The 19,196-nt window shown below is 36.1% G+C and overlaps 1 protein-coding gene across 2 annotated transcripts in view; it reads left to right on the forward strand.

The window, feature by feature from the left end:
- Positions 1–19,196, forward strand: part of LAMA2 (laminin subunit alpha 2) — a 614,120-nt gene that overhangs the window by 384,537 nt on the left and 210,387 nt on the right. For both annotated transcript variants that reach the window (XM_003781659.1, XM_003781660.1), the window contains exons 19-22: positions 1,351–1,562; positions 4,872–4,978; positions 10,513–10,693; positions 13,771–13,907. In XM_003781659.1, coding sequence (XP_003781707.1) covers positions 1,351–1,562; positions 4,872–4,978; positions 10,513–10,693; positions 13,771–13,907 — 637 coding nt within the window. The remainder of the gene's footprint in view (positions 1–1,350; positions 1,563–4,871; positions 4,979–10,512; positions 10,694–13,770; positions 13,908–19,196) is intronic.

Raw genomic sequence — 19,196 nt, forward strand, 5'->3', positions numbered from 1 at the left:
ATTTCTATTCCAAATGGTAGAGAGCCTTTTTCTGAGTAATGACTTCCATATCTGTGAGTAGATGAGCATGAAAGTCGGGTACTACTGAAAAAATATATTCCCTTACATTGTTTTTGATCCCCTTCAATTTTGACCCTTGCTAAAAGAGACTTTATTTTTGGTAAGATGATACAGATATCAGAGCTGGCCTTAGCACAAGACTTCAGATGCACTGTTAGTTTCTCAAATGTGGTTGAATGAGAAGACAGACCAGACTATAAATAGTCACTGGCTATCAGGATGTATCTGTACACGTGTAACCTTAAGTTGCATTTTAAAACATAGCATTTGGCTCAAGGAATGGTTGATACTGTAAGTCAGGCGTCCTCAAACTACATCCCGCGGGCCACATTCAGCCCGTCTAGGACATTTATTCAGCCTGCTGGGTGCTTTTGCTGCCGCTGCCTGTCCTGCTTAGCAGCCGACTCGTCCCATGGCCCACAGTCCAGCCCTCCAATGGTCTGAGAGACAGTGAACTGGCCCCCTGTTTAAAATGTTTGAGGACCCCTGCTGTAAGTTTTCCAAAGTCTTCTCTGATATGCCTTATAAATAAATAAAATTCTATTATTTCTCCCATAATACATAAATTAGATTTTGGTTATTAAAAAGAAAAAAAGACCCAGAATTTGCTAGTGTGAGTTGCGGGCACACTTCAGCACCCCCTATGTCATGCTCCCTTGATCTGCCGGCATGCATCCTCAGCCTTCCCTTTAGTAGAGAATCTTCAATGAAAATCCGCCTCTGAATGTGTATGCAAATACGTACAAACTGATTTTTAATTCAGCGATACCCACAGTCCCCACCCAATTAATAAGAATCTTCTGAGTCACTATTTCTACTTCATAAATTCCGAACTCTCATTACTGAATTTCCTTCTAAGTCTGTTTCCTCCTAACAAGCTCTGGCTGCAACCACAACAAAAAAATGCAAATCTTACATATTTGTAGAGAAAACAACCAAGTGGCGTAGAGACATATGATGTGTCCTACTGCAGAGGCTTTCCAGCAGGGACCTGGATCCCTCCAGAGCGCCAGCAGCAGATTTCTTATTATGCTTTGGTCTCGTCTTCAGTGCCAGTGACGAGGTTTTCTTTTTTTTCTCCCTGGCTGAAATCTAATTACTAGTGGGCTGGCAGGATTTCATCTTGGATCTATACTGTAGTTATAGGGAAACATTTTTTAAGTCACGTTGCATTTGAGAAGAGGAAAGCGCCAAAGGAAAAGCCTGGGAGAGGTAGAGGGTGCAAAATATGTAAACATCGTCCCTGGTGAATTCCCCCTGAATACTCACTGACGACATTTCTTGCCTTAGGTGCGCAGAAGGCTATTTTGGACAACCTTCTGTACCTGGAGGATCGTGTCAGCCATGCCAATGCAATGACAACCTTGACTTCTCCATCCCTGGCAGCTGTGACAGCTTGTCTGGCGCCTGTCTGATATGTAAGCCGGGTACCACAGGCCAGTACTGTGAGCTCTGCGCTGATGGGTATTTTGGAGACGCAGTTGATGCAAAGAACTGTCAGCGTAAGTCCTGAACTATTGATGCCCCTGACAGGATTGATGCATCGTAGCTCAAAGTAGCTGATGAGTTTTGGAGTGGGGATTGAAGAGGAGGAAATTTGGTGTAACCCCTGGATGGCAGACACGCAGCACAGACACAGAGTCTGCATATTCTAAACTGTTTCTTTGTACTAATCGAGTACATCCTTGGAAAATGGCTGCATTATCGAATCACTGGTTTTCAAATGACACACACGTTTCTGTTTACATGTGGCAGGAAGATTTTTAAATGAACTTGTTTATGTCAGTAACAGGAAGGAAGAATTTAGAAATTAGGTAGGCCCTATTTATCTTTTTTTGTTGATCTCAATTCTAATCATCGGCTTGAAATAAATTTATCAGCCCATATTGTTTCACTAGTAGCTGTCAGAAGGTGTTAATCAGTTATGCTTTCATAGATGAATTTTACAGTCTCGTATTTCATAACAGGTGTAAAAATTCTGACAACATTTTCACACACTGGCGTTTGTAATTGTTAAGTGACTAGCCTCATTTTAATTTTGTAATAGTCATTTTAGGATTATTCATAGAATGCTCTTTCTGTTGTACTTCCACAAAATTAGCCACTCTAAGGAGTCATCCAGGTTAGTATAGTCCATTTTCCCCTCCTCTTCCCCTCCTCAGCTGAATTACTCAGTTTGGATAGAATTTACTAATCCCTTTTATTAGTGGTCAGGTAATATGCAAAGAGGTCTTGTTTTTGAAAGTCAAATGGAATATGAGTCAGTGTTAGTACATACTCAGCATCAGAGTCCTCTGCTGTCACAATCTTTAGACACAGCAGGTTGTAAGACAAGCCAAACAGTCCATTTCCAGCGAGATTATGATATAAGCAGATACTTCCAATTATTCATGTAGATCTCAGACCTGGAGAATTATAGAAATGGGCAGAAACATAGTCTATCTCTGCTGAAAGCACCAAAAACCCCATAGGGGATCCTATTTCAGTAAAAAATAGGTTTCATCACAGGTTTAAAAACTGATCATTTCTTGAATCAAAACCAAATTACTGTGTAGATCAATTGGCACCTATTAATATCACCTGTAAGCTGATAATTTTTTAAGACAAAATTTCCAAAGCTCAGCATACCTTTAAACACTGTGAGTTTGGGACATATATAAAATCATAGGGAGCGTAAGAAAAGCTTCTAGTCAAACAGATCTTCTGGAATCTGTATTTGTACGTGTGTGACCCTGGGAAAGATATTTGACCTCATAGAGACTCAGTTTCCCTGTCTACAAAAAGGGTCATGGCTTTTGTGTGGTTACTTTTGTGTATGGGCGGGGGATTGAAGGATCTAGCGCATGGAGGCTTCTGGTGAGCTCTTGGGGCTTAGAGATGCCCCTACCAGGCAGCTCCACTGGCAGTAGGGTCACAGTTGTATCAGCCTAGTCTAAGGTTACATTAATCATTCAATGATTTGCTTTCTGTGTTCCAAGAACCATTCCCCCCAAAGTTGAGGACATTGTTCCACTTCTCTTATTATAGTAAGGTAGGGATTTTGACATAAAGTCTTAAATATATGAGTATATACATATGAATGTGGAAATAAAAACATTTGGCACCATTAGCATGTTCCTCCACATATGATGGCATTTAAAAGCATAAGAAACACATGTATTATCTATATTTATAATTTTTCTTGAATATAATAGCTCTTCTATATAAACCTTCAAGAAAAGGAAGTTCATGAAAAGATTTTTTTAGTTGCCTCTGTCTTTGTAAGAAATATACCACTTAAAAAACTTTATCTTGCTATACCACGCTTTTCCATTAAAATGGCACTTTTGCAAAATTTTATGTTGTTTTTGTCATGTTAAAGACAGTAATTAATTATAACACATTATTTATGATGAATTTAATTTCAGAGTCTTCGGTCTAAGGAAAAGTGACGTCTACATCTTAAATAATTTGAGATTTAAAAATTTTACATATAAGAACATAAGAAACTTACATGAAGAAATAACAGTTTTATTAATATATACAATTCTAGTGTCCAATGAAAATGGATATTTAAAGAAAGTATTTTCTCAGCCTTTTCTGGTCCTCCAGCTATAGACGATCCTTATCCTATTGCCAGTTTCTCACCCTGCTAACAAGTTAGCAGACACTGAAGACCAAACTTTGGTGAAGGATAAATCTAGCAGTTTTTAGAAAAGCAGTGAAAAGAAGTAGAATGTGGAGCGAGGTGAATCACAGGCTAAGAAGTGTAGATATTTTTAATATAAGTTGTGCTGAAGTCTGGGTATTTGGGGACATTGTACAAAATTTATCAAAACCATCTATAAATAGCCTAAATTTCCATATCATCACGCCCTCACATTTTTATTCTGATGTCAGTGCAATTATATGGAACATTAAAAGCATACTTGTAAAGAGTAAGCTATTAATTATTGTTCTATTTGTGAAAAAACACATTTAAGTTTTAGACTGATTTATTATACTTTTCAGAATAGTATCAGGCAAATTCATAACAAAATAAAAAAGCCCAAAAGATTGCTTAAACCAATCACATATATTTTCTCTCTTCGGAGATAGTATAAAAATTAAAGAAATAAAAGTTTTTGGACATCATAATGCTATATTCCTCTATCACACTTGAAAGTGTTTTGTTAACCACTTATAGTTTTCTAATCTTAAAGGTCTCTACATTTATTTGACCCCAAGCTTATTTTTTGGATTTAACAACAACAACAAAAACCTAGCACAGAGTACATAATCATTAAATTGAAAAAAATAATTAACTGAATGTTGTGTGATTCATAGCAACATTATACATATAATTATTCCATGGGTTCTATCCTGTGTGATAATTTCTCAAACTTATTTTTGCCCTCGAGTCAATATCCAAGGGATTACAATATTTTAAATGTTACCCCACTGTTTCTGTGATGACGTGAACCAGAATTGCACCTGAACAGGGAACTCAAGTTCTGGACGCACCTGTATGGCCTACTAAACATTTGTATAAGTTCTGACTTCTTTGGATTTCCATGCATTCATTTTTGAGATTAGAATCATAATAACGGCATACATATTTCAATAGAATATGATGAGCCAACCACTGTGCTGAAGCCTTTATAGGAAGTATCTTTCCAGCTTTTAGAGTTCTATCAAATGTTAGCATCCCTGACAACATTTAGCAAATTAGAAGACATTCTTTTACTGTGTTTAGATGTCCATGTTACCATGGGGGGTATATTATTATTTAATAAGTCTATTGTGACTGTTAGGAAGTTTTTCCTGGCCACACATCTCTCTTCTCTTTCCAGCCTGTCGCTGTAATCCCAATGGCTCCTTCTCAGATATTTGCCACCCCCGGACAGGACAGTGTCAGTGCAGAGCTAATGTGCGGGGACAGCGGTGTGACGAGTGCAAGGTAAGAGCAGGAGCCAAGCCTTGAATTACTTCCTCTTTGAAAATTGTCACTGGCTTTCAGTGACATGTTTTGTACACTGTAGTATATTGAAAAAAGAGCTCAGATTATCTAATGCTATGGGTAAAACTGCAGTGATTATTTTTTGTATCTAGAAAAAAAAATCCTATATGTCAGCATTCTACCATCTTTTGGCAATGAATTCATATAATATTTGCTATAATGCAAGTATTTTTAAAAACAAATAGCATACTAATTTAATCTTAATTTATGGAGAGTAAAATGCTTTTTCCTTTGCTTTTGGAGGTTTGAAAGACTAAAATGTCACTCCTTTTGGTTTTGAGCAAATATCTTCTGGTTCCATCTTTTAAAAGCTAGTTCCTCTGAGCGCTCTATTTAACATTTTCGGTAGGGAAGCTAGTCAATGGTTTTAGGCACACTATTTTGCTAAAAGAAAATATTCCATTAAAACACAGTATGTTGCCCCCAGTCCCTGACCAATCAACTGCTCCGTCTTCAGTGCGGCCAGCACGTTGACGTCCCTCCGTGACAGCGTCTTGAATTTGCTCTGGCCCTTTCACACAAATCCGTTCATCAGAAAGAGCGTTAAGCAGAAGCAGGCATCTCTCAGATGTCAAACTGGCCTTTCTATAGGTAGTTTGAAAATAGCATCTCCCGTTTCTTGTATAATATTGTATGCTCTGTTTTGTTTCCATTTTATTTGTCTGTTGGCTTTTAAAGCCCACTTTGTGGTGGGACCCAGAGAAGCAATTCTGTGCGCTCTGTGACTGTGACCCCCACGGCTCTGTGTCACCGCAATGTGATATGACAGGAAGATGTGTCTGTAAATCGGGCTTCGTAGGGAAGCAGTGCAACCTCGGCCGGCAGGTGCACCGGCAGCGGGAGCAGCCGCGGACAGCGCAGCGGGTGCGGGGGTCTCGCCAGAGGTGGGGCGTCGGCAGCTCCAGTGGGTGCCCTCGGGGAGCCTATCGGGCCCCAGCTCCGGTAATCCCAGAGGCGCTGCATGGCTGTGCCTCCGCATGGTGTGTTCTGCGTGCTGCTGCTCAAGTTCCCTGGTGGCATTTTACGAAATAACAGTTGCTAAGTGTGCAAATTGCAAATGCAGAAATCGGGCAATTCCTAATTGAACCTTTGCCGTTTATAAAAATTATTATCCATATGCTTTATAAAGTATATTTAAGTTCGTAGGTTCATAAAAGTTTGAATTAACCGTGAACATGCGGGAGTGAAATAAGAATTTTTTGGTGAGAACCTATAGTCTTAGAAGTGAAGGGGACCTCAGGCATCATGGGGACAAAACTCACTTTATGAATGAACAAACAAAGAGAAATCTAGCAAAGTGACTGGCAAACAAACAACCCAACAACAACCATCACACACAACCAGAAAAACTTCAGCCCATTTCTCTGATCATGACATTTCATCATAATTGAGAATTTTGTTAATTTCCACATGACAATTGTGTTTATGTGTACAACAAACATAAGAGACATTGTCAGGCACTATAAATGCAGAACAAATACTAAATGAGAAAGGGTTGTTTTCAGTTACAAAAATAAGGTGCCCTATCTCTAGACAAAACACAGCAAGTGTGGGGTGGGGGAGAAGGAAGAAAGGGAGGGAGGAAGGGAAGAAGAGATCACAGGCTGAGTTGCAAAGGAACAGGACACAGACTTTACCAGGGTAGATTCAGGGCCTCTGGGCAGTTGAGGAAGTAGAAGGAGGAGAGAATAATGTGAAAACTAAAGGAGGAGAAATGAAAAAAAATAAAATTCATGGATTCATTTCTTGGCACATTATCCTGTATCTTAGGAAAGTGAGTTCTGACATAAGATTGCCTTGGCTCAAATTCTAGCCCCACCACTTCCCACATCTCAATTCCTTGAATCTTTCTGTAATTCAGCTTCTTCATCTGTAGAACCCACTTCAGAGGGTTTGTCTCTGCTTGGGTCTCCAAGAAGCAAATGGCAAGTTTCCTAAGGGAAACTCCTGTGAAGGATGAAGGGAGAGAAAGCACGGCATTCCAGGAACCTTCTGCTACACTGGGTTTCTGACTTCTGAGAAAAAAGAGAGAATGAGGATTGAGTAGAAAAACATTCAGTTGATGGTACATTTTTTCAAAATCCCAGATTTTTGACCAGGCCAATGAGACATGCTTGAGCAAATTTTGCCCATTGGAAGAATCCTGAATTGGGCAGGAAAGGCAGAAAAGTACCTTACTGTAGCCAGCCATGGACTGGGAGAAGCCAGCAGAGGCTCGACCTTGTGTGAGCTCACCTTAGTCCATTAGATGGGTGGTTAAGACTGGGTGGCTTAGAAACCGTAGAAATTTATTCCTCACCGTCTGGAGGGTAGGATGTCTAAAATCAAGGCTCTGGAAGATTCCCTTTCTGGTGAAGACTTGCCTTCTCTAACATCTTCCCAAAGTAACCTCATATGGTGGAGGAATCTCTCTTATAGAAGAGCCCTAACTAATCCCATTCATGAAGGCCCCACCCTCATAACCTCATTGCCTCCCAAAGACACTACCTCCTATCTATATTACCACATTCGGATGAGGATTTGAACATGGGAATCAGGGGAGGGGGGAACATAACCATACAGTCCCTTGCAGAGTTCCTCTGGTAGGTAATGTACCCACTCTGGTAGGTTCCTCTGAGTGGTAATCGATGATCAGCATTAGACACTGCAGGTAGATCTGATGCGGCACCTCCGAGGCTCTCTGGGTACAAGTAAGAACCACACATAAGGCAGAAACATGGAGAGATCTTAATAAACGTTAGTTCTTATATCTATTGCTGTGAAATGGAGAAATCTTTAAATTTTATTTTACAAAAGAAAATGCATACATTTAAAAGAATAGTAATCCATCAAAAATGTCTCTGAAATATACATTTAGCAGAAAATAAACACTCATTCGTGCCCCTTTTCTGAATGTCTTACAGTACTGTTGTATAAAGCGGTGTTTTGTCCTGAGACTACTATCCTCTGAGGCTGTATGTGTGGGCATTGAGAGCACAGACCCTGAAGCCAGCCTGGCTGATTGGGAATGCTGACCCCACCGTTGGCTAGGTGGTGACCTGAGGCAACTTACTGCACCTTTGTGTGCCTCAGTTTCATTGCCCCATAAAAAAGTGATGAGAACAGCAACTGTATGCCATGGTTGTCCTAAAGAATACATCGATTCATATTTGTAAAGAATTTTCAAATAGTGCTGGGCACAAAAGAAGCACATTTTAAAAGTGCTAGTTTTTTATCATGACCCCAAGGAAGAAGAATTTTTGGAAGCTCATCCAACTTCCTGCTGCTTCTGGACAGACATTCCTTTCCACATTTGCTTTATGTCATTAATCTCAATTACTGACAAGGAACATTTGCTCCTTAAGTTTGTTTATTAGTGGATTTTTTATTTTTTTAGCCTTTGAAATAAATTTTGACCCCTATATTCATTAACATTTTGTTACTGTAATTTGGTAGTATTTGTTCTGTTATAACCTAGCCTTTAAAACTATACCATTTAAATATTTGAAAAGTATGGTAGAGATATTCCTTCTTGAATATTTCCTTAATTAACTTTGGCATTTTTTAATGATTGTTATGATTTGGAATTTTATTTGATATTGATTGATTCACCCTTTAAGGTGTGTGTGTGTGCGTGTGTGTATACAAGGAAGAAAATTTCAGAAATTAACATGATGCAAAATATTGCCTCTATAATTCTGATATTTTTGAAAGCTGTTTCAATATGTTATGTTCCAGTCTTTTCTCTGTGCACTTCTGTTTCTACTTGTGTGTGTTTGTGTGTCATAACAGATGTGTAATGGGAATCATAGCTCTGCTTTTTAAACTTTTATTTAATGCTATATCCTAAGTGTGTTCATATCATCGAAACTACTTTTAAAAGGATTTTAATGATTTCCGATTATTTTGCGGTGTGACTGTAACATAATTTAATTTATTCAACTATTTCTCCAGCATTGAACATTTGAGCACCTCTGTAGTTATTCACTATGACAAATCATATTGTGATGGGCATGCTTTCTCTTGAATCATTGTCCCAATTTCTAATCATTTATCTAGGCCAGGTACCTAGCATTTTATAGTGAATGGATTTTTTGAATAAAAATATTATATATTTTAGTTTCTCTTCATATCGGTGAATTTAACTTCAAAATCATGTCATTTTTTGGAACCGATACCCATGTTCTTATTTAATAACATGATGAAATCCAAATTACAACTAGAAATAAAAATACAGCCATCAGTAAATATAAAGATTAAAATTCGTACCAAACTCAATCAACCCACTTGCCATTTAAAAAATAAAACTATTCTTAGCCACAGCCATTATAGAAGTCTAATTTTCTGTGTGATTTTGTTTTCTGGAACTTATTTTTAAAACTGCTAACTGCTAACAATAATAGCTAAAATATATAATAAGGCTTATTCAGTTCTCGTTGGGTGGTTCACATTAAGTGGCAAGATTTATTTTTACCAGGAAGCAATTATTAAGTCTAATTTTCCAAAATAAGAATTATTTTTGCAAAGAAGTAATTACTGAGATTAATTTCCCAGATTAAAATATCATAATACTGTGACATGCTTTATATTTAAAAAAAAAAAATAACCCTGAAGTAATTTAAGTAGGATATATGCTTTTCATTTATTTTACTAGGAGTGACTTTTTCAATCTGTCAGCATTTTCTAATGTAGTCATTCCAGCCTGATAACAAACTTTTCCAGAAAGTCGGCCAAAGCCAGGAATGCAAACTGGACCATAGAAGATGATTTGTTACAAATAGATACGGCACACGCATGTGAAGAACTCATCAGAAAATGAAAGTTCCCTTTGAGTTACTTAGTCTTTACCATGCGTTCCCACAAACGAGTTTCCCTTGTTAGAATGAAACCCAAGAAACCAGATGTTTGTTGAACCAATTATTTGGTCAATGTACATATAACCTGTAAGTTATATTTATAGTGTAAACACTGCAGTGTTGATTAGAAGTACTTATGAATATATAATAAAAATAAGATCAAACATTAGAGGTAAGAGATTATTTTAAATTTAGGCTACTGGTCAATAATGTGGACAGTATTTTTGCCAAGTAGAAGTTCATAAGACCACAGATAATCAGTTCAGATTATTAGGAATAAAGCAAGTAAACTTTTAAGTTAAAACTAGAAATACCACCCATCGCTTATTCCCACATTGCTATTAGAGCCTCGGGAAGCATAGGGAAAGGCTGGTGAAAACATAATAGAAAAAAAATAGTATCTAATTCTGCCATTAATTGTTGATGAAATTCTAAAATAATTGAACTTTTCTTTTGGATAGCATAGCAAAGGGCCATTGAGTTACATGACAACCCAGTTGTCTGAGGATCAGTAAAGTACCCTGATAGACCGTTCATGCGTTCTTTTTATTCCCACTTACTCTCTTGGTGGTGTGTATCTTGTTTCACTCTGAGTTAATTGATTGAAATTTGATTTGTTGCATTCCTCTTCTATGCCAGCCGGGAACCTTTGGTCTACAATCGGCAAGGGGGTGTGCTCCTTGCAACTGCAATTCTTTTGGGTCTAAGTCATTTGACTGTGACGAGAGTGGACAATGTTGGTGTCAGCCTGGAGTCGCAGGGAAGAAATGTGATCACTGTGCCCATGGGTATTTCAACTTCCAAGAAGGTGGCTGCACGGGTATGTAAAAAAGACTTCACCTGTTCAGTCTCTAAATTCGGTGTCTTAGCTTCTGTAACAGTTTCTTTTATCAAAGGAAGTGAACATGGACAGCCAACGTATGATATAAAATATTTAACCTCCTGAGTGGTGACTTTACATTGTTTAACAAATGCATTGCAGTTTGCAACACTGCCTTATGAATCAATCCGATTGCACGTCCTCCATAAAAGTCAGCAGATGCCAATTTTGTTGTGTCCCTTCCTGTCTGTGACCTCTATTCAGCTGGTCACTCCATGACTGATGTAAGTTAAAAGTAAAAGGTTCAATTTTTCTGGTGCCAATGTTATCTTAGTTTAAACTCTACTCCCAAGCCAATGCACTTCAACTTTTCCATTTCCTATTGCAAAACTGGTGTAAAGATCAGGAAGTTAATATATTTTTCTGGTGCAAAAAAAACCCCTGTTTCCATCTACTTTCTGCTGCCTTGAAAACTGTGATGTTCTGAGAGAAAGAGGTTGGCTCTAAGATATAGTTCATGGGAAAAAAATCTAACCGTGATTCCTTGAAGTATTATTCTTACACCTTCAGCCACAGCCGTCACACAAATGAGGAACTAAGAAAATGCCCATGAGCACACTGCAGATAAAAGTAAAGATTGAGATTAGCTGTGATTTATATGCCACTAACTTAGAATTGATCCATATTCCAACAATCACTGGGTTGAATATTACCTTTGCTTACTAAACTCGTTAATCCAACCTCGATGGAATTCCTGCATACTCAGCATTGTGATAAAATTTTAAAACATCATTATTCACTCTTGTAGCAAATTTATGTGAGAAGCTTAGAAATAATATTTTTAAATATTTAAAGAACTGATAGACCGTGTACAACACTTTAGATATACATGTTTTCTATCGTAAGTTAAGCCCTACTAAGTTATTCTAAATGTTGTAATTGGAGATCTTCTAAGAATTTATGTGTGATCTATAAGCCCAAATCTGTGTATGTTAAAATGTTCCAGAGCTGCATGTTTAAATATACTGTCTTATTCCAATCCAACACTCCCTAACATTTTTACTTCACAAGAATTAATGAGATTGTACTGTACATTCAAATATATTTACTCATAGAAAGTATAAATGAAACCAAGGATATTATTTGAAGTTGTGGAGTAGTGACTGACATTTTAGAAATGTCGATCTAGTAGCATTGTAATCCGGAGAAACAGAATAGGAAAAATAACCCCAAAGGGCAGGACAGTATTATCATTGAAAGCATGACCTGGACCAACATCTGGGATTTGTCTGGAGGCTCCATCAAATCTAGTTTCAAGAGCTTGATTGAGTGATTGCACCTCACTTTCCCTCTACAGTTCATCTACTAAACTAAGATAATGATAGTATCTACCTTGTAGTGTTTTTGTAACCATCAATTGAATTGATGGCTACATAATATTTAGAGTAATGCCTAGCACATAAGTGCTATCTAAGTGTTTATCATTATTATCTCTTGACTACTGCTATTATTATTTTTAATTATGTTAAATACTGTGTTAGGCAGAAGCAAGCAAGCTAATTATCAGGAATTCTTCCTGTTCATTGTTATAATTCCACTGAAGAACTACTTAGAGAATTTCTATTTACAAATAACGATTGGAACTGTCCCAGGACGTTTTTGGCACATAAATTTAAACTTAATGTTAAGTATTTTTCTTCCTAATGACTATCACGTATAAAATAAATCCTTTGGCTTAAAATTAGCAACCACAATAATAATAACAAAAACAACAACTACCATTTATTTAGTGTTTGCCCCGTGCCAAATATTGTGCTAAACATTTTCCACAGCTGGTGTAGAATGCTGGGAGCAATGATAATTGTGATCTCATAGAAAGTAAATTTAATCAAATATTTAAAATTTATTCAGTAAAAATGATTTAATCATCATATAAACAATTACATTTTCTCATAACATTCATCTTTCACTTGGATTCAAATATTTGGTGTTTCTTCTCTAACTTTCATCTTTTGATATGGAACGTTGCATTAAAATATCCTCAGTAGGCTCGGTGCCTGTGGCTCAAGTGGCCACCTAAGGTGGCGAGTTCGAATCCAGCCCGGGCCCACCGAACAACAATGATGGCTGCAACCAAGAAAATAGCCAGGCATTGTGGCGGGCGCCTGTGGTCCCAGCTACTTGGGAGGTGGAGGCAGGAGACTCGCTTGAACCCAGGAGTTGGAGGTTGCTGTGAGCTGTGATGCCACGGGACTCTGCCCAAGGGGACAGCTTGAGGCTCTGTCTCAAAAAAAAAAAAAAAAAAATATATATATATATCCTCAGTAGCCGAGTCAATTGTCACTACTACGTGCTAAACAGACGTTGTCCTAGGTGGCTATAAAGTTCTCAAACTTTATTTTTACAGTCTTTGAAAAAGTGCAATAGATAGAGAATTTGTACTATCTGTATTAATGTATTTCACCATAGCAAAGGAAATGAAAAATCTACATTAAAAAGGCAGGTAGTAAATAAATATGAAAGTATCCTAATATTTAGACAGGGTCCATAACGCAACTGTTATTAAATATTTTATAGAACTGAAATATCCTTGTGTGTGCCATTTATAGCTATCTACATCATGTCCTGAATTTAAGAAGCCTATTAAGCTTATTGGGTTTTTTATTGTAAATCAGCATTACCAAGAGGAAGGAAAAATTAATTTATATAGCATGAATGAAAAATTTTAAACTTTACAGTACCTGGATTTCATTTATTTACAGTACCTGGATTTCATTTATTTACAGTACCTGGATTTAAGTGATTTCATTTAACACGGAATCGGATAACTGTACTTCTTTCCTACCTGAAACTTGATGGGAAAGGCAAAAACTCTTTACTTTTTCACTTTATTATATCAAGTACAACATCTATTTCTTGAACAACTCCTTTCTGAAATGCACCGTACTAGGATATAAAAGATGAATGAGGTTAAGTTTTTTATTTCCCAGAAAATCAACACAATATAAAGTTGAACATTTTATATCAAATTGTTACTATTTATTTTTCCTTCTTCGTTTCCATTTTCACTTGGGAAGCTTGTGAATGTTCCCATCTGGGTAATAACTGTGACCCAAAGACTGGCCGATGCATTTGCCCTCCCAATACCGTCGGGGAGAAGTGTTCCAAATGTGCGCCCAATACCTGGGGCCACAGCATCATCACTGGTTGTAAGGTGAGTGAATCATGTTCCCAGCTGTTCTTTCCTTTTGTAGAGATGTTTATTTATGTTCTGTAAACTGTATTTCTCCCAGAATATAACTTGCTTTGCATTGAGCGTCTTCATCTAATTTTCATATACACTGGTTTATTTATTTATTTTTTATGATCCATGCTTTTATGTCCTATCCAAGAAATGTATATTTGCCTAAGTGAAGATCGAAAGATTTATCTTCTCTTTTTTCTTCAAGATGTTTTACAATTTTAGCTCTTAAATTTAGGTTCGTGTTCCATTTTCAATATTAATTTTGCATAGGGTGTGAGATAATGGTTGAAGTTCTCCTTGTACGGATACCTAATTTTTTCAACGCCATTTGTTGAAAATACTATTCTTTTTTTCTGTTCAATTAGTTTGATACCTTTGTCAAAATCAATTGATCATATACATGCTCATTCCTTTCTGGACACTCTGTTGCATGCGTCTATATACGTCTGTCCTTAACACTACACTGTCGTGATTATTGCCACTTTATAACAAGGCATGAAATCAGGTTTTGTAAGCTCCCCAACTTTGTTCTTCATTTTCAATACCTTTGAGTACCTAATATGCTACGCATTTACAGATAAATTTTTAATTCAGCTTACCATTTTCTTACCAAAAAGTCTGCTAAGATCTGATTGTTAATTATATGTAACCTATAGATCACTTGGGGACAGTTCCATATTAAGAATATTAGCTCTTCCAACGTAGGAACATATCATAACTTGGCATTGATTTAGGTTTTTTCCCTCAGAAATGTTGGATGGTGTTTGATGTGCAAGTCTTGCATCCATATTATTAAATGTGTCAGTGTTTTACATTTTTGATGAAAAGTAGATGCTATTTACCCCATTTCAGTTTCTAATTGTCTATTGCTAGAATAGAAAAATACTATTATTCTTATACATTACTCTTTTATCTTGTATTAAACTTAGTTTTGCTTGCCCTTTGGTGAATTCATTGGGATTTGATATGTAGATAATCATGGCATCAGCAAATATAATTTTACTCTTTCCTTTCCAAGAGGAGTATTATTTCGTTTGCCTGTCCTATTGCAGTGAAATATTGATTAGAAGTGATAGAAAGCAAATACCCTTGCCTTTTGTGTTCTGTTAAATGGAAAGCATTCAGTCATTTACAATTGAGAATGACGTCAGCCATATTTTCCCTACAGATGCTCTTTCCTGGTGTGAGGGTGTCCCCTCATATTCCTAATTTGCTAAGAGCTTTTATCAAGAATGTATGTTCAATGTCGTTAAATCCCTTTTCTGCATCTATTGAGATGATTATGAAATATTTCTTTTTAAGCTGTTAATATGGCGAATTATATTGATTGATTTTCAAACGTTGATCCAACCTTGAAATCCTCAGATAAACCCCTTTCGGTTGCCGGGGATTATCCTTTTTAAATTATGTTGGATACTGTTTGCTAGCGTTTTGTTAGCGATTTTGGATTTATGCTCGTATGAAATATTGGTATAGTGTTTTTTCCTTCTAGTATTGCTGTTTGGTGTTGGTATCAGGGTACTGCTAGCCTGATGCTGTAAATGGATGGGACTCATTTTCTCCTCATACATTTCCAAAACAGTTTGCACAATGAATGAAATAGAAAACAGAAATGCTTTAGAGGAAACCAAAAGCTGGTTCTTTGGCAAGATCAATAAAGTTAATAATATTCTAGAAAGATTGATCAGGAAAAGTGGAAGAAGAGACAAATTTTAAGAATGATAAATGGATATAGGGAAGAGAAGAGGGAGGAGGCGTCCAGACAGGCTCAAGGGATGTGAGGAATTTTAAATGGGAACAGAAACAAGGGAAAAATAAAATCTTGTCAGAAGCACTGGAGACTCTACCCACTGAACACCATGAATTAGAACAGGCTCTGGTTAAAGGCTATCCACCTCTCAGCAGCCTTAGTGAAGATGAGCTCTATGATGGGCTATCAGATTCTGAGTCGCAGCAGTCCCTAAATAGATTGGAAGCAGTGACAGCACATTCCTTTGAAGAGGAAGGAAGGCGTTTGAATCCTGGAAGACACAGAATATCCAAAGGAAAAGGTTGTGGTGGTGGAGATGCTCTCTCCAGTGGCTTCAAGAAACACAGGACAAGCTTGCCCTCTCCTGTGTTTTCCAGAAATGACTTCAGTATCTGGAGCATCCTCAGAAAATGTATTTGAGGGGAGCTGTCCGAGATCACCATGCCAGTTTTATTTCACGAGCCTTTGGGCTTCCTACAGTGAGGGGATGTGACTATAGATGCTATCAACAATAAAATAATACCAATAATACAAACAATTTTTGCCAATAAATATAATAATTTATATAACGGTGAACGTTTTTTCTTTTTGACTTACTTCAAATGTATTTTTTTCTTGTGTAGCAAGTTTCTTAACATGAAATCTTAGATGATAGATTTGTGACTTTTATGCTTTACTAATACAGGCACTTATGATACTTTGTGTTGTAATTTTCATTAAGTTTAACTTCCTCTTTATTTTTGATTCATTGGTTATTTCAAAATGTGATGTTCACCTACAAAATATTTGGAAATTTTCAAGATAAATTTTTTTCCTGGTATCTATTTTAGTTCCATTTTGGTCTGAGTACACAATTTGTATTATTTAAGGTCTTTGTCAATTCACTGAGACTTGCTTTGATGGCCCAGAATAGTCCACTTTGATTATTATCACTTGTGTGCTTGAAAACAACATGTATTTTGGAGTTTTCGGATGTAACCTTTCATGAGGGTTAATAATCCTTATTGATTTTTTAATCTACATGTTCTCAGTGACTGAGCATATACCACAATTTTATCTATCTGTGTCTTGTTTCAGTTCTCTTAGATTTTGATTCATATATTTAGGAGCAGTGATATTTGATGCATATACATTTAGCATTGCTATATCTTTTTTTTTTTTTTTTGCCGGGGCTGGGTTTGAACCCGCCACCTCCAGTATATAGGGCTGGTGCCCTATTCCTTTGAGCCACAGGCACTGCCACCCACGATTGCTATATCTTTTTGAAAACTTGATGCCTTTGTCATTATGAGATGTCTTCCTGGTAATAGTCCTTATCCAGAAGTGTACTTTTTTCTCATATTCAGCCATTCCAACATTCTTTTCATTGGTTTTGTGTGCTATGTATTTTTTAACTCTATCATTTATCTCATCTTTTAAAAATGTTTTAATGTAAAGTATTTCTTTAGATAACATATAATTAAATCTTTGCTATTCATCCAATCTTAATAATTGGCCCTTCGGAGTATTTGAATTGTTTCCATTTAATGTATATATTGGTGTGCTGGATGAATTCTATGTTTTTGCTTTCACTTTCTCTATCTGCTCTTGCCTTCTTTTTTTCTTTTTTTATCTTCCTTTATTTGGATTGAGAAATTTTTATAATAAAATTTTCTCTTCCCTTTTGCATTATCAGATATACCTATTTGTTTTATACCGTTGGTGTTTGTCTAGGGATATATATCTTTAACTTTCCAGAATATACCTTAAAATGAGATCATACCACTTTATGTTTAGCATAAGAACGTTACAACAGGAAGCCTCCAATTCTCTTTTCTATCCTTTCTGCTACTGTTGTCATATATTGTACTTCTATGATATATATTATATGACTTACAATATAATATTATGATTCTGATTTAAATAGTCAATTATCTTTTTAAAGAAACTTATTTTCTATTGTTTTATATGTACATTAATTCCAATGCACATATAATATGTTCCTTCATGTACATCCAAATTTCCATCTCATACCATTTCTCTTTTTCTACTAACTACTATCCTAGTTATTATTATTATCATTTCTAATATTTCAGGTCTGCTGACAATGATTTTTTTCAATATTTTTGTTTATAAAAATGATCTTTTCTTATTTTTCTAAAATATTTTTGTTATGTATGGAAGCCTAATCTGATTTTCAGCACTTTGATTATCCTATCTTTTTTAGTTTAATTTTAATATTTACTTTTCACAGGATTAGTTGGATCTGGTGGCTGTGTGGTGTTTTAGTTTTCATCATATTTGGAGATTTTCCATCCATCATGTCAAATATTTTATAATCTTCACTCCCATTGTGTCCTTCTGGGAATCATTATCTATGTTTGGCCACTTGATATTTTCCACATTTCACTGAAGTGTTCGTTTTTTTTTTATCTTCTTATCCTTATGTTTTTATTTTTGATAGTTTCTTCTATTGTGCTCAAATTCACTGATTTTTTTCCCTGCAGTTTCTAATCTGTTTTTAATCTAATTAGTATTTTATTCACTACAAATGTTGTATTTTTAATCTTTGAAATTTCCATTTGGGTCTTTTTATATCTTTCATTTCTCTCTTCAGCATATTCTAATTTTTTATTTACTCTTGAAAACACTTATAATACATATTTATGAATATTATCACTTTTAAGATGTTTGCCTGCTAATTTCATCATTTCCTTTATTTCATGACTATTTCTATTGGTTGGTTTTTCTCTTGGTTATGAGTTGTAGTTTTTTCATTTTTTTTCTGCCTGGCAATTTTTATTTGGATGCCAGACATTCTATATTTTTCATTGTTATCTATTGGATTTTGTTGTATTCCTTCAAAGAGTATTAAACTTTATCATGGCAAATAGTTTAGTTACTCATGGATCACTCGGATCCTTCTGAAGCTTGCATTTAAGTTTTGTTAGAGAAGGTGCAGAGAAACTTTAAATCCAATGGTCAGTTATCCCCTCTACTGAGCTACGAAACTTCTGAGAATACTACCAAGAGTAACCTTATGTCTCTCCTTTCTGGCTATTGTGAATATGAATTATTCCAAGTGTTTTGTAAAGTCTAAAAATTTTTCAGCCTTGAATTTCCCAGTGCTTTTTCCTCTAACCATGTAGAATTTCATCCCATGAAGGCACCTATTAGTATTCAGCCAATGACTCAAGGGAACCCTTCTGCACATCCCTGGAATTCTCTATCAAACTTCCTGTTTTCTGAACATATATTTTACTTGCTTATAAATTTTAGCTGCCTCAGCTTCTCCAAACTCCATTCCTTGTCTCTCAACTCAGATACAGTACTGGACTTTATTTAGGCTTCTGCTCTCCATGTTGCAAGCTAGAAACTGCCTCAATGAACTCTCTCTTGTTTTTCCTTCTCGGAAATCACAGTCCTGTGCTTTCTCTTATCCAATGACTGGAAACAATTGTTTCTTAGATTTTGTCTTTGGATATATTTTTTTTGGGGGGAGGTTGTATAGTTTAACAGCTTAAAAAGGA

Source organism: Otolemur garnettii, unplaced genomic scaffold, assembly GCF_000181295.1.
Source record: "Otolemur garnettii isolate 467f Iridium unplaced genomic scaffold, OtoGar3 scaffold00002, whole genome shotgun sequence".
In the NCBI taxonomy this organism is placed as follows: Eukaryota; Metazoa; Chordata; class Mammalia; order Primates; family Galagidae; genus Otolemur; species Otolemur garnettii.